Source organism: Mycteria americana, chromosome 9 (genome assembly GCF_035582795.1).
Source record: "Mycteria americana isolate JAX WOST 10 ecotype Jacksonville Zoo and Gardens chromosome 9, USCA_MyAme_1.0, whole genome shotgun sequence".
Lineage (NCBI taxonomy): Eukaryota > Metazoa > Chordata > Aves > Ciconiiformes > Ciconiidae > Mycteria > Mycteria americana.
Genome location: NC_134373.1, coordinates 42,467,573 through 42,481,151, shown reverse-complemented (window position 1 = coordinate 42,481,151; position 13,579 = coordinate 42,467,573). Strand labels below are relative to the sequence as shown.

At 40.5% G+C, this 13,579-nt stretch overlaps 1 protein-coding gene across 1 annotated transcript in view; it reads left to right on the top strand.

Moving 5' to 3' along the window:
* The window catches only part of NEB (nebulin), a 128,945-nt gene that overhangs the window by 58,481 nt on the left and 56,885 nt on the right, over window positions 1-13,579 (top strand). The window contains exons 66-88 of the mRNA XM_075511693.1: window positions 700-804; window positions 980-1,087; window positions 1,474-1,785; window positions 2,257-2,460; window positions 2,656-2,760; window positions 2,905-3,012; window positions 3,683-3,994; window positions 4,466-4,669; window positions 4,865-4,969; window positions 5,114-5,221; window positions 5,397-5,708; window positions 6,188-6,391; window positions 6,587-6,691; window positions 6,836-6,943; window positions 7,614-7,925; window positions 8,969-9,172; window positions 9,397-9,501; window positions 10,018-10,122; window positions 10,215-10,526; window positions 10,833-10,937; window positions 11,187-11,285; window positions 12,412-12,513; window positions 12,704-12,811. Coding sequence (XP_075367808.1) covers window positions 700-804; window positions 980-1,087; window positions 1,474-1,785; window positions 2,257-2,460; window positions 2,656-2,760; window positions 2,905-3,012; window positions 3,683-3,994; window positions 4,466-4,669; window positions 4,865-4,969; window positions 5,114-5,221; window positions 5,397-5,708; window positions 6,188-6,391; window positions 6,587-6,691; window positions 6,836-6,943; window positions 7,614-7,925; window positions 8,969-9,172; window positions 9,397-9,501; window positions 10,018-10,122; window positions 10,215-10,526; window positions 10,833-10,937; window positions 11,187-11,285; window positions 12,412-12,513; window positions 12,704-12,811 — 3,852 coding nt within the window. The remainder of the gene's footprint in view (window positions 1-699; window positions 805-979; window positions 1,088-1,473; window positions 1,786-2,256; window positions 2,461-2,655; window positions 2,761-2,904; window positions 3,013-3,682; window positions 3,995-4,465; window positions 4,670-4,864; window positions 4,970-5,113; window positions 5,222-5,396; window positions 5,709-6,187; window positions 6,392-6,586; window positions 6,692-6,835; window positions 6,944-7,613; window positions 7,926-8,968; window positions 9,173-9,396; window positions 9,502-10,017; window positions 10,123-10,214; window positions 10,527-10,832; window positions 10,938-11,186; window positions 11,286-12,411; window positions 12,514-12,703; window positions 12,812-13,579) is intronic.

Here is a 13,579-nt window from a genome sequence, read left to right as displayed (position 1 = left end):
TGTTAATGCTACTTCACTGTACAAAGCTCATCCCTGACAGAACAGGATAAATTTTTTTGCAGTTCTTAGACAGTACTGTGAAATCTGCAGAAACGATGTTCCAGCAAGGTGTTAGGGTATGTCTAGAGGTGGTGGTGCTGTGACCATGGTATAAGATAGGATGTAGCAGGATATCGAGGCTTTTACTGCAGCTGCTATAATGATGTATTGTTGACTGAATGTCATACTGCATGATGAACAAGTTATGAGGAAATAGCATATGTTCTCTGGAAGTGAAGCTTCTGCAATTGATCTCAGACCTGGAGGATGAAAGTTGAGAAGTAACTACTCCTTCTCTTTAATAAGAAACATCAATCAAACAACTCGTACAGATACGGCAGAATAATGAATATAGTTTTCCTCCTACAACAGTTTCCCAGCAATCCTAAATCAATCAATTGCTGTGCCAACTTAGCTTGAGAAATAATGAGGAAGGACAAAGTTTCCTTCTTGAGCTGTTCAATGAGAAGCTTTGCTTGAACTACCCCTCGCAGTTTGTAAAATATGTTCTTTGGACAAATGTATTAGTTTTATTACATATATCTTGTTCTGCTTCAAGATTACTTTTCTATCATGGATATATTTCTGATAATTTGCAGTCTTTCCATCATGACACACATAAAGAAACTTTTTAAAGGAATGTGTTTTCCTCTCTCCTAGCGTTTATACACAGAAGCCTGGGATGCAGACAAAACATCAATTCACGTCATGCCTGACACACCGACAATTTTGTTAGCGAAGGCCAATGCAGCTAATGTTAGCCATGTAAGAACATTAAACATATACTAAAGTAATGAAAATTCATAAATTAAGTAAGCATTTCTTTAACCATAAAACATTCTAAAATCTGCATTCATGAAAATTTTAAGAAAAAATTATGAAATGTAGAAATTCATCTTTCAGAATACTGAGAAGCCATTTTCTGTCTTCTTTTGTGTAGAAACTTTATACACAAGCCTGGGAAGATGCCAAAAAGAAGGGTTATGACATGAGAGCTGATGCTATTCCAATCCGAAGTGCAAAAGCATCAAGAGATATTGCGAGTGACGTATGTTCTTCCTTTACATTTATTTTCAGGTGGCTTGAGAAACAAGAATGAAGTAATAAGCCATGTACAACATAAAAAGACATGGTATATCAGATTCATCTTGAAAGCCTACTAATAAAGAATTCACTGCAGAAAGAAAATGGGCAACAGTTTCCAAAAGGAACATTGAATTATAAATCCTGACATTAAGAAGATATTAGAAAATAATGAACTACAATGAAAATAAACAAAAGCTGTGGAGCAAGAATGCAATAGGCATTTCTAAACTCTAAATGAGTATATTTCATAACATAAAAAAATATACTTGTGATCAGTAGCAATATGAAATTCTGGGAAATTAATCCCAGATTCACTATTTCTTTTAATGCTTCTTTTTGCATTTCTAGTACAAATACAAAGAAACGCACGAGAAGCAGAAGGGCCACTACATTGGGTGCCGAACTGCCAAGGAGGATCCCAAACTGTCGTGGGCTGCGCGGGCCATGTTGCTGCAGAACGACCGAATTTACAGGAAGGCGTACCATGATTCAAAGGCCCAGATCCACATACCGGTCGATGCGATGTCAGTGCAGGCAGCCAAGGAGTGCCAGACACTAGTCAGTGATGTTGACTACCGCCAGTACTTTCACCAGTGGACCTGTCTGCCTGACCAGAATGACGTGATCCATGCAAGGAAGGCCTACGACCTACAGAGTGATGTGAGTGAGAGTAACTGTATGGCAGGTGTGTGAGGCTCTGTTTGTTAGTGACTGTGCAAATATCCATTCAAATGCACGTTCATGAGCCTACAGTCAGTGCTGGTATGTTTATTTTAATTCATCTGGATGATCCTTTCCAAATCAGTAGTGTTTTCAGCCTGAGGGCCAGAAATATTCTGGGCAGTTCACATGGAAGGGAAACTTATGTTTCTGATGGTTTTTTGGTCTGCCGCAGAATGTTTGATTGCAGATTACACCACTGGTCTGCATGTAGCAAGTACCTTTCAAAGTATCTTTGTTGCTGTGCGAATCAGGGGTTTAGGTGTGTGTGGAAAGGACCTGGTATGCCACAGTCTCATTGACCACTTGTTGTGTAAGTGTACGAGAGGGAGCTTGGGGAAAGCCTTGTCCGAAACCTCTCTGCACGTGGAGTTGTCCGTGCAATGTCAGTAACCCTTGGTTTATTTGTAGAATGTGTACAAGTCAGACCTGGAATGGTTGCGAGGCATCGGCTGGTTGCCAGAAGGTTCTGTGGATGTGGTCAAAGCAAAGAGAGCCCAGGAACTCCTGAATGAGAGGTTGTACCGCACGCGGCCGGAGGAGATGAAATTCACCAGCATTACTGACACGCCAGACGTTGTCCAGGCTAAGATCAATGCTTTGCAGATCAGTGACGTAAGCTGACCTTTCACTTACCTTTCATTTATGTGATGACATTTCTTTTCTTTGTGGTGGAGAGTAGAATTTCTACTGTGGGAATGACTAATTGGGAACTAATTCAAATCAAAATTACCAAAGAATTCGTGTTGGTGGTTTTTTTGTCAGTGCTCAGACCGTAGTGAAATGTCATTATGCTTCCTTTCTCCTTAGAATCTGTATCGTGAAGCCTGGGATAGAGATAAGACGCAGATTTCCATACCTTCCGATACTCCTGTAATGCTGCAGTCCAAAGTCAATGCTGTCAACATCAGCAATGTAAGAGAATAAAATCATTATGCGTGTGAAGCAGTATTAAATAAAGAGTGTGATAATTGCTCTTCCAGAGTAGGTTTTAAGAAAAGGCATTGGTATCAGAGAGTCTTGAGTGCACGTAACAAGGGTGATTAATTTTCTTTGCAGAAACATTATCAGAAGGCCTGGGATGAGGCCAAGGCAAAAAGCTATGACATAAGAGGTGATGCCATTCCCATCAAACACGCCAAGGCTTCCAGAGACATTGCTAGTGAGGTACAGTCTTCTCTTAATGTGGTTGCTGCGTCTGTCTCTTCCAGTGTCCAGCTCAGCAGAACTGACTGAAATTCAGTTCAGCTAGAAGCGATGTACTGTTTCATGCCCCTGTGTTATTTTAAAGCCTGTTGTGAGCGCTTCTTTCTTTCTACAGCTTTAAGCTGCCTATTGGCAAGTGCTCTGCAAATAAGAGGACATGTGATATGTTTGTGAGATTGCTCAGAGTGCTATGTAACAAAGTGTGAGTTTTCAGACACCAAGCAACAATTTAAAGCTGATTAGGGTAGGACTGCAGTAGTAGTTGCTGCTGAATTCTTGTGGTTCCTGTAATCACCACTATCAAATACTTTCTCTGTAAAGATGTGAAATGTGGCTGGTGCTCAGAGTGGTCTTAGAGAGCTCACAGGTGTCTGCTTCAGTACCATTTTTCATTATTTATGAGTGTTAGAAAAAGCCAGAGATATTTTAAGAAATGATGAGTGACTTGGGGAATGCCTTTTTTGGGAGCTGGAGGCCTGCCTTTTGAGTGGACCAGAGCTTTGTTTGTGCTGAGGCAGAACGTGGGAAATGCATCAAAGTTTTGACAGCTTAGGAAGCTGAAAGCCTTTTGTTCGTCAGTCGCGTTCGGGTGAGCAATGTGTGGCTGCTTACGTTGTTTCTGCATTTCTAGTACAAATACAAAGAAACGCACGAGAAGCAGAAGGGCCACTACATTGGGTGCCGAACTGCCAAGGAGGATCCCAAACTGTCGTGGGCTGCGCGGGCCATGTTGCTGCAGAACGACCGAATTTACAGGAAGGCGTACCATGATTCAAAGGCCCAGATCCACATACCGGTCGATGCGATGTCAGTGCAGGCAGCCAAGGAGTGCCAGACACTAGTCAGTGATGTTGACTACCGCCAGTACTTTCACCAGTGGACCTGTCTGCCTGACCAGAATGACGTGATCCATGCAAGGAAGGCCTACGACCTACAGAGTGATGTGAGTGAGAGTAACTGTATGGCAGGTGTGTGAGGCTCTGTTTGTTAGTGACTGTGCAAATATCCATTCAAATGCACGTTCATGAGCCTACAGTCAGTGCTGGTATGTTTATTTTAATTCATCTGGATGATCCTTTCCAAATCAGTAGTGTTTTCAGCCTGAGGGCCAGAAATATTCTGGGCAGTTCACATGGAAGGGAAACTTATGTTTCTGATGGTTTTTTGGTCTGCCGCAGAATGTTTGATTGCAGATTACACCACTGGTCTGCATGTAGCAAGTACCTTTCAAAGTATCTTTGTTGCTGTGCGAATCAGGGGTTTAGGTGTGTGTGGAAAGGACCTGGTATGCCACAGTCTCATTGACCACTTGTTGTGTAAGTGTACGAGAGGGAGCTTGGGGAAAGCCTTGTCCGAAACCTCTCTGCACGTGGAGTTGTCCGTGCAATGTCAGTAACCCTTGGTTTATTTGTAGAATGTGTACAAGTCAGACCTGGAATGGTTGCGAGGCATCGGCTGGTTGCCAGAAGGTTCTGTGGATGTGGTCAAAGCAAAGAGAGCCCAGGAACTCCTGAATGAGAGGTTGTACCGCACGCGGCCGGAGGAGATGAAATTCACCAGCATTACTGACACGCCAGACGTTGTCCAGGCTAAGATCAATGCTTTGCAGATCAGTGACGTAAGCTGACCTTTCACTTACCTTTCATTTATGTGATGACATTTCTTTTCTTTGTGGTGGAGAGTAGAATTTCTACTGTGGGAATGACTAATTGGGAACTAATTCAAATCAAAATTACCAAAGAATTCGTGTTGGTGGTTTTTTTGTCAGTGCTCAGACCGTAGTGAAATGTCATTATGCTTCCTTTCTCCTTAGAATCTGTATCGTGAAGCCTGGGATAGAGATAAGACGCAGATTTCCATACCTTCCGATACTCCTGTAATGCTGCAGTCCAAAGTCAATGCTGTCAACATCAGCAATGTAAGAGAATAAAATCATTATGCGTGTGAAGCAGTATTAAATAAAGAGTGTGATAATTGCTCTTCCAGAGTAGGTTTTAAGAAAAGGCATTGGTATCAGAGAGTCTTGAGTGCACGTAACAAGGGTGATTAATTTTCTTTGCAGAAACATTATCAGAAGGCCTGGGATGAGGCCAAGGCAAAAAGCTATGACATAAGAGGTGATGCCATTCCCATCAAACACGCCAAGGCTTCCAGAGACATTGCTAGTGAGGTACAGTCTTCTCTTAATGTGGTTGCTGCGTCTGTCTCTTCCAGTGTCCAGCTCAGCAGAACTGACTGAAGTTCAGTTCAAAGTGTTGACAGCGTAGGAACCTGAAAGCCTTTTGTTCGTCAGTCGCGTTCGGGTGAGCAACGTGTGGCTGCTTACATTGTTTCTGCATTTCTAGTACAAATACAAAGAAACGCACGAGAAGCAGAAGGGCCACTACATTGGGTGCCGAACTGCCAAGGAGGATCCCAAACTGTCGTGGGCTGCGCGGGCCATGTTGCTGCAGAACGACCGAATTTACAGGAAGGCGTACCATGATTCAAAGGCCCAGATCCACATACCGGTCGATGCGATGTCAGTGCAGGCAGCCAAGGAGTGCCAGACACTAGTCAGTGATGTTGACTACCGCCAGTACTTTCACCAGTGGACCTGTCTGCCTGACCAGAATGACGTGATCCATGCAAGGAAGGCCTACGACCTACAGAGTGATGTGAGTGAGAGTAACTGTATGGCAGGTGTGTGAGGCTCTGTTTGTTAGTGACTGTGCAAATATCCATTCAAATGCACGTTCATGAGCCTACAGTCAGTGCTGGTATGTTTATTTTAATATAACCTGGATGATCCTTTCCAAATCAGTAGTGTTTTCAGCCTGAGGGCCAGAAATATTCTGAGCAGTTCATAAGGACGCCATGTCTTTTTGGTCTGCTATAGAATTTTTGCTTGCAGTTTGCTTGCAGACTGCTTGCAGAGTATTCCACTGTTTTGCATGTAGCAAGTACCTTTCAAAGTATCTTTGTTGCTGTGCGAATCAGGGGTTTAGGTGTGTGTGGAAAGGACCTGGTATGCCACAGTCTCATTGACCACTTGTTGTGTAAGTGTACGAGAGGGAGCTTGGGGAAAGCCTTGTCCGAAACCTCTCTGCACGTGGAGTTGTCTGTGCAATGTCAGTAACCCTTGGTTTATTTGTAGAATGTGTACAAGTCAGACCTGGAATGGTTGCGAGGCATCGGCTGGTTGACGGAAGGTTCTGTGGATGTGGTCAAAGCAAAGAGAGCCCAGGAACTCCTGAATGAGAGGTTGTACCGCACGCGGCCGGAGGAGATGAAATTCACCAGCATTACTGACACGCCAGACGTTGTCCAGGCTAAGATCAATGCTTTGCAGATCAGTGACGTAAGCTGACCTTTCACTTACCTTTCATTTATGTGATGACATTTCTTTTCTTTGTGGTGGAGAGTAGAATTTCTACTGTGGGAATGACTAATTGGGAACTAATTCAAATCAAAATTACCAAAGAATTCGTGTTGGTGGTTTTTTTGTCAGTGCTCAGACCGTAGTGAAATGTCATTATGCTTCCTTTCTCCTTAGAATCTGTATCGTGAAGCCTGGGATAGAGATAAGACGCAGATTTCCATACCTTCCGATACTCCTGTAATGCTGCAGTCCAAAGTCAATGCTGTCAACATCAGCAATGTAAGAGAATAAAATCATTATGTGTGTGAAGCAGTATTAAATAAAGAGTGTGATAATTGCTCTTCCAGAGTAGGTTTTAAGAAAAGGCATTGGTATCAGAGAGTCTTGAGTGCACGTAACAAGGGTGATTAATTTTCTTTGCAGAAACATTATCAGAAGGCCTGGGATGAGGCCAAGGCAAAAAGCTATGACATAAGAGGTGATGCCATTCCCATCAAACACGCCAAGGCTTCCAGAGACATTGCTAGTGAGGTACAGTCTTCTCTTAATGTGGTTGCTGCGTCTGTCTCTTCCAGTGTCCAGCTCAGCAGAACTGACTGAAATTCAGTTCAGCTAGAAGCGATGTACTGTTTCATGCCCCTGTGTTATTTTAAAGCCTGTTGTGAGCGCTTCTTTCTTTCTACAGCTTTAAGCTGCCTATTGGCAAGTGCTCTGCAAATAAGAGGACATGTGATATGTTTGTGAGATTGCTCAGAGTGCTATGTAACAAAGTGTGAGTTTTCAGACACCAAGCAACAATTTAAAGCTGATTAGGGCAGGACTGCAGTAGTGGTTGCTGCTGAATTCTTGTGGTTCCTGTAATCACCACTATCAAATACTTTCTCTGTAAAGATGTGAAATGTGGCTGGTGCTCAGAGTGGTCTTAGAGAGCTCACAGGTGTCTGCTTCAGTACCATTTTTCATTATTTATGAGTGTTAGAAAAAGCCAGAGATATTTTAAGAAATGATGAGTGACTTGGGGAATGCCTTTTTTGGGAGCTGGAGGCCTGCCTTTTGAGTGGACCAGAGCTTTGTTTGTGCTGAGGCAGAACGTGGGAAATGCATCAAAGTTTTGACAGCTTAGGAAGCTGAAAGCCTTTTGTTCGTCAGTCGCGTTCGGGTGAGCAATGTGTGGCTGCTTACGTTGTTTCTGCATTTCTAGTACAAATACAAAGAAACGCACGAGAAGCAGAAGGGCCACTACATTGGGTGCCGAACTGCCAAGGAGGATCCCAAACTGTCGTGGGCTGCGCGGGCCATGTTGCTGCAGAACGACCGAATTTACAGGAAGGCGTACCATGATTCAAAGGCCCAGATCCACATACCGGTCGATGCGATGTCAGTGCAGGCAGCCAAGGAGTGCCAGACACTAGTCAGTGATGTTGACTACCGCCAGTACTTTCACCAGTGGACCTGTCTGCCTGACCAGAATGACGTGATCCATGCAAGGAAGGCCTACGACCTACAGAGTGATGTGCGTTTCTGTAGCGATGTGGTAGTTACTACTGTTGCTATTTAATGTATTAGAGCCTTATTTTGATGGTTTGATATTATGCAGTCACAAAGGATTTATCTTTAGACTGTTTTCCTCAGTTCTTTATATTACTGCTATTATCTGCTCTTCTTATCCCTTAAAAAGTATTGTTATTACCTCTAAATTCTATAAAGGCTGTAGTTGGTATCTGCTATGTTACATATGCTTTTGGAGTGTTGTGATTTGGAGAGGATGTAGGATTCGTGTCTGTTACTTTGATGGGACTTATGTAATAACATCTGTTTGCTACTTTGGAATCAGGTGGCTTTTTTTTCTCCTGTTTTTCTGAGCTGACTGGAAATTTATTAAATTGCAAGAAAGCTATGTAAGATAGCAGGTGAGATGTTTTAGTGGCTGATTTCAAAGCAGGAGGAGTCAGTGCAGCTGATTTCCTTGTCTTGGCTTTGCTGCTTATCAGTCAACATCAGTCACTCTTCCTCTGTTTCAATTATGAGCTTTGAAGTGAGATTTGTGTTCCTTGCTGAAGGATTTGCTCGATTAAAACTTAAATAATGGTGCTTGATACCACTTCAGGAGTTATGCCAGTTAGCTCTAGTCCCCATTACCTCTATAACCTTTTTTATCCCTCCTTTTTGTCAAATTTCCTGGTGGTCAGCTTGGTTTTTTGTTTAGACTTGTAAATTGTTGAAGTGACTAGAGGAATAAGTATTTTGGAGGGGACAGGAAGACTCTTTTACGATCTTAATACTCTTCATCATTAATGGCAGTTCTATTCAGTTGTTTCCCCTCTATTTAACTGCATGAGGTTTAGAATGTATTGTTTAAGAAATGAACTACTTAAAACCTGGTTCCCAGATTGTATTTTACTTATGACACTGAACATCTCTTGTATATAAAAAGGATTAATCTAGCTTTAGCTGATTTGACATTTTCTAAAACATATACTGCTTTGTATAGTTTAAAATAAGTAAGACAGTCATTTTAAACACAATCTTTTCCTTTTCTGACCATGTCTGATATAGGCTATCTATAAGTCAGACCTAGAATGGCTCCGTGGAATTGGCTGGTTGCCTAATGACTCTCCGGATGTTAAGAGAGTGAAGCACGCCCAGAATCTCCTGAGTGATAATGTGTATCGTACACCTATTGAAAGCCTGAAATACTCCAGTGTTGTTGATTCTCCAGACGTTCTTCTAGCTAAAGTGAACGCCGAACAAGTCAGCATTGTACGTTACAATGTTCTTAAAGTTGTTTTTAGGCTATAAACAGTTAAAGAGAAATCTCACTGCTAAAATATAAAATTGATCAGTGGTATTTTAAGTCAAGTTTAATGCTTTTCCAGACATTTTATTTTTTAGAGATGATAGTTCAGCAGAGATTTATGGGATTTTATCGTATTGACAAGTGAAAATCCATAATTACAATATCATGAAATGAACTATTTTAACAGCCAAAATACAAAGAAGCCTGGGAAAAGGACAAGACTATGATCCATATTATGCCGGACACACCTGAAATCAACCTAGCCAAGACTAATGCTGTTAATTATAGCCAGGTATGCCTATCATTCTGTTTTCTACATTTCTATAAAATAGTATATGTATCCTGTGAAGTTTAACATTCTAAGATGTTACTTACAAAGTTGAAGACTCAGTCACGTGAATCTCATGGAAGTCTGTCCTCATACAGGGCTTGCAACATTCCCTTCCCTCTGCTGAGTATTCTTAAAGTACTTAGACATTTTAAAATAAATGCTTGCATACAGCTATTTAAAAGTTATTAATATGCACCATTGAGATAATATTTTGTTGAAATGGATGAGAGCCCAAGGCCTATAAATATTTTCTAAACTTTTACAAACACCCTTCTATGCAGTATAGGTTGCAAAACTGGTGTTGCAGGTACTGTACATGTTTGAAAGATTTGCAGCAGTATTTATGACTAGGAGCAGGAGTAATGCACAAAAAATTCTCATGGTATTGCAGCAAACAAATGGCATTAAACTATGTGTTTCTTTAATGGCAAGTGCCGGAGTGTTTAGCATATGTGTGACATTTTGCTGTCTTTTCAGAAACTGTATAAAGAATCTTGGGATGAGGTGAAGACGAGTTATGATTTGAGAGCAGATGCAATCCCAATCAAGGCAGCCAAAGCTTCTAGAGAAATTGCTAGTGATGTAAGTGCCAAAAGAGGCATCTAGCTCTTCACATACTTTAAGAGCTATTTCATGATAACTGTTAGTAATGGTGATCTTTGCTCTTTACCCAGTATAAATACAAACTGGATCACGAGAAGCAGAAGGGACATTATGTTGGAGTTCCAAATGCAAAAGCAGATACGAAAATGCAGTTTGCCCTCGGCATAGGCAAAGTTCAAAGTGAACTAGAATACAAGAAACACTTTGCCAAATGGAAGACACAGTGCCACCTGCCAGTAGACATGCTGTCTATCCTATCAGCTAAACATGGTCAGTCTTTGGTCAGTGATGTTGATTACCGTCATTACTTGCATCAGTGGATCTGTCTTCCAGACCAGAATGATGTCATACAGGCTAGGAAAGCCTATGATCTTCAGAGTGATGTAAGTTAACATGAAAACTTAGCTTAACTTGTTATTGTATTGTCTCTTCTTAGTTTGCTTCAGCTCTAAGTGGTGGGAATCTTCTGCTGAATTCAGTGAATTGTCTTTGCTGTTTATTAGGAATGCAAAATATATGCCACTATTATATATTGCCAAGTTTGAAGTGTGATAAATTCAGATATAGCACTCATGTTGGAATTACTGCTCTCCTTTAGACCAGTGGAAATAAGTGCCATTATTTATGAATCTTGCTGGATTGTACAGGGAACTGTAGCTAACAGCATGGACCCTATTTTGTTTTTCCAGGCTATTTACAAATCTGATTTAGAATGGCTACGGGGAATTGGATGGTTGCCAAATGATTCAGTTGGAATCAACCATGTCAAACATGCTGGAGATCTCTTGAATGAGGTAACAAAATGTTTTCCAGTACTAAAATTTTCTTAAGGGTATTTGTAATTTAAAGTATTTTAAATGGTTAAATACATCAATATTTTTTTAAATGAAAAATACAAGCGGAGTATTTCCACAGCATTCATTGTGTATGGAGAGTTTTTCTTTCCATGTAAACTTTCTTGTCTTGTCTACGTATTCAGAATTTCTATGTGAGCTATAAAATATTCCCGTATAATCTGACTGTTCATCTTTTCTCTTGTATAGAGAAAGTACCGTACAAAAGTTGAAACTCTTCCATTTACTCCAGTGGCGGACAGAGTTGATTATATCACAGCAAAGAAGAGTGGTGAAATTCGTAGTGATGTAAGTTTGCTAGCATGTTTCCAGGCTGTTAACTTGGTCTGTATATTTACATGGTAGGGTTTTATCTTTAAAAGGATATTTATTTATCTATTAAAAAAATGCAAAAGAATTCTTGATCAGTCTCTGGGAATTCAGTGAATGTATGACATAAAGATGAACAGGACTTCTCTAGCTCATCTCCATCACTTACGAGGGAAGAAGCTTCTCAAGCAGAATAACATATTTCCTAGACATGTGAAAAGCCAGAGCTAGTTCTGCAACCAGTCCCTTCATTCAGTCTTGGCTGGTATCATTGCTGATCATTGACAACATGAACATAAATAGCCACTTGCACTCTGGCAACCATAATGTCTAATCCTTCTCACATATGCCAATATGAGTTAAGACTTTTTAGTTAACTACTGTGTAACAATAAACATGAGCAAAACTGGTGTGCTGCCAGCTTGCCATTCTTTATATGTTTTTGAAGGCTGGTCTGTGAGGAGCTGGTCTGTGAACATGAAATGGCACGACCCCCTCTCAGTTCATGAGTTTGTGTTTCTTTTTTGCTATATGCTTCTGTTAGAGAACAGGCCAAGCTAAACATCACATTAACTCAAACACTGGTAAAAGGTTGGCAGTAACAATGATATGGTTGAATTGAATGGCATACTGCCATGCAATCACCTACACACATTTGGGCATGTCCTGTGCTTGGGAACATGACTCAGTGTAGATATCTGTGGTTGGGAGGTGCTAGAATGCTGCATTCACATAGAGGTTTGCTCTTAAAAAGCTTAAAATCTATTGCCCTGCCTCAAACACTTCTGGCTTGGCTATTGGCTGTACATCCCTGTAGACCAAACAGGTAGCATAACTTTGACTTTCGAAGATTCTTCCCTGTCCATCCAGCTGCCTTGGAACAAGTTTTCAAAATTTTCTCAGAGAAATTTTGTAATTTCTTGTCTTGTATAATTTCCTTTTTAAAAAAATACCCATTTGGATGTCTATTTAATGTGTCATGTCTAATAGCCTTGCAAATTCAGGGTTTTATACATTATTGCATGCATAAAATAAGTGTCTTGGTATTATGTTTTCCCAATTTAGTGATGGTGCTGCAAGGCAGTCATTTCTTTCTCTGTTCTAGATTAAATACCACAAAGCATGGAATGAGGTCAAGTCAAAATATACTCTAACAGATACACCACAGCTAGATATGGCCCGAGAGGCAGCCAGGATTCTTAATCAGGTATGTGATCTCTTCTTGACAATTTCTACTCCCATTAATAACTTTTTTGAGGAATTTAGAAAACTTGCCTTATTAAGAACATCCTAAAGGAAGGATTTGTTATCCTTATGCTTTAATATAAGTTACATATATACAGTAATTATTATCATTATAGTAGTGTTGAATCTTTCCTCACTTTTATTTCCCACAGAATTTATACAAGGAAAGTTGGGAGAAAGAAAAAGCCACTGGTTACCTCTTACCTCCTGACACTGTGCAGATCTCTCATGCCAAACGCTCCAATGAAGTCCAAAGTGAGGTAATAATTTTTCTCATTAGGAAGGCAAGTGCTTGGAAGCCTGGAAGTATTAAAGGCCTTGCAAATTCAACAACAGACATAGAAAGCTTCCATTAGGGGTAACATCCAGTAGACTTTTCATGACCCATGAAGTCCACTGCCCTCCAAACAATTGAGCCGTCTTCGTTATCATGGGTTTTACAGATATCAGTGCTGAAACGTCAGATTCTCCTTTCCACCTTCACTTTCTCCAGAAACAGTCCTTTAAAATCAATTAAGGTGGACTTCCATATTTTATAAATGTTAAATAACTGAAGTGATATTATGATTATAATATATAGCTCTGATTTCACTTTTTGGCTTGTTATGGAGGCTTCCTCCTTGAAAAACTGTAAGATGGTATGCACGTTACATTTTAAACTTTTGCATAATGGATGTTGAAATTATTACATGACTCTTAGTTTGAATATACATTTTATCAAAGCAATGTATTGCCCTGGTGATGTAAATACCTTAAATAAGCATCCACTCTTCAGACAGTCTCAAATAATTCGTTACAAAAATTTGTTACAAAACTGAGGCTAAATGCACTTATTAGCAAACATTTTCTAACAGGGCTTTCTCCTTGTGTTGAATATACTGGTTACTGAAAAATGGTAGCGTATTAGTTTAGTAAATTATATATTTTGAAGTGGAAGGACTATACAAAGTAACATTACTGTTTGTGTCATATTTTTATCTGGTCACATACTGAAAACCTAAGACTGCAGTTGACAACTCCCTGTCTTG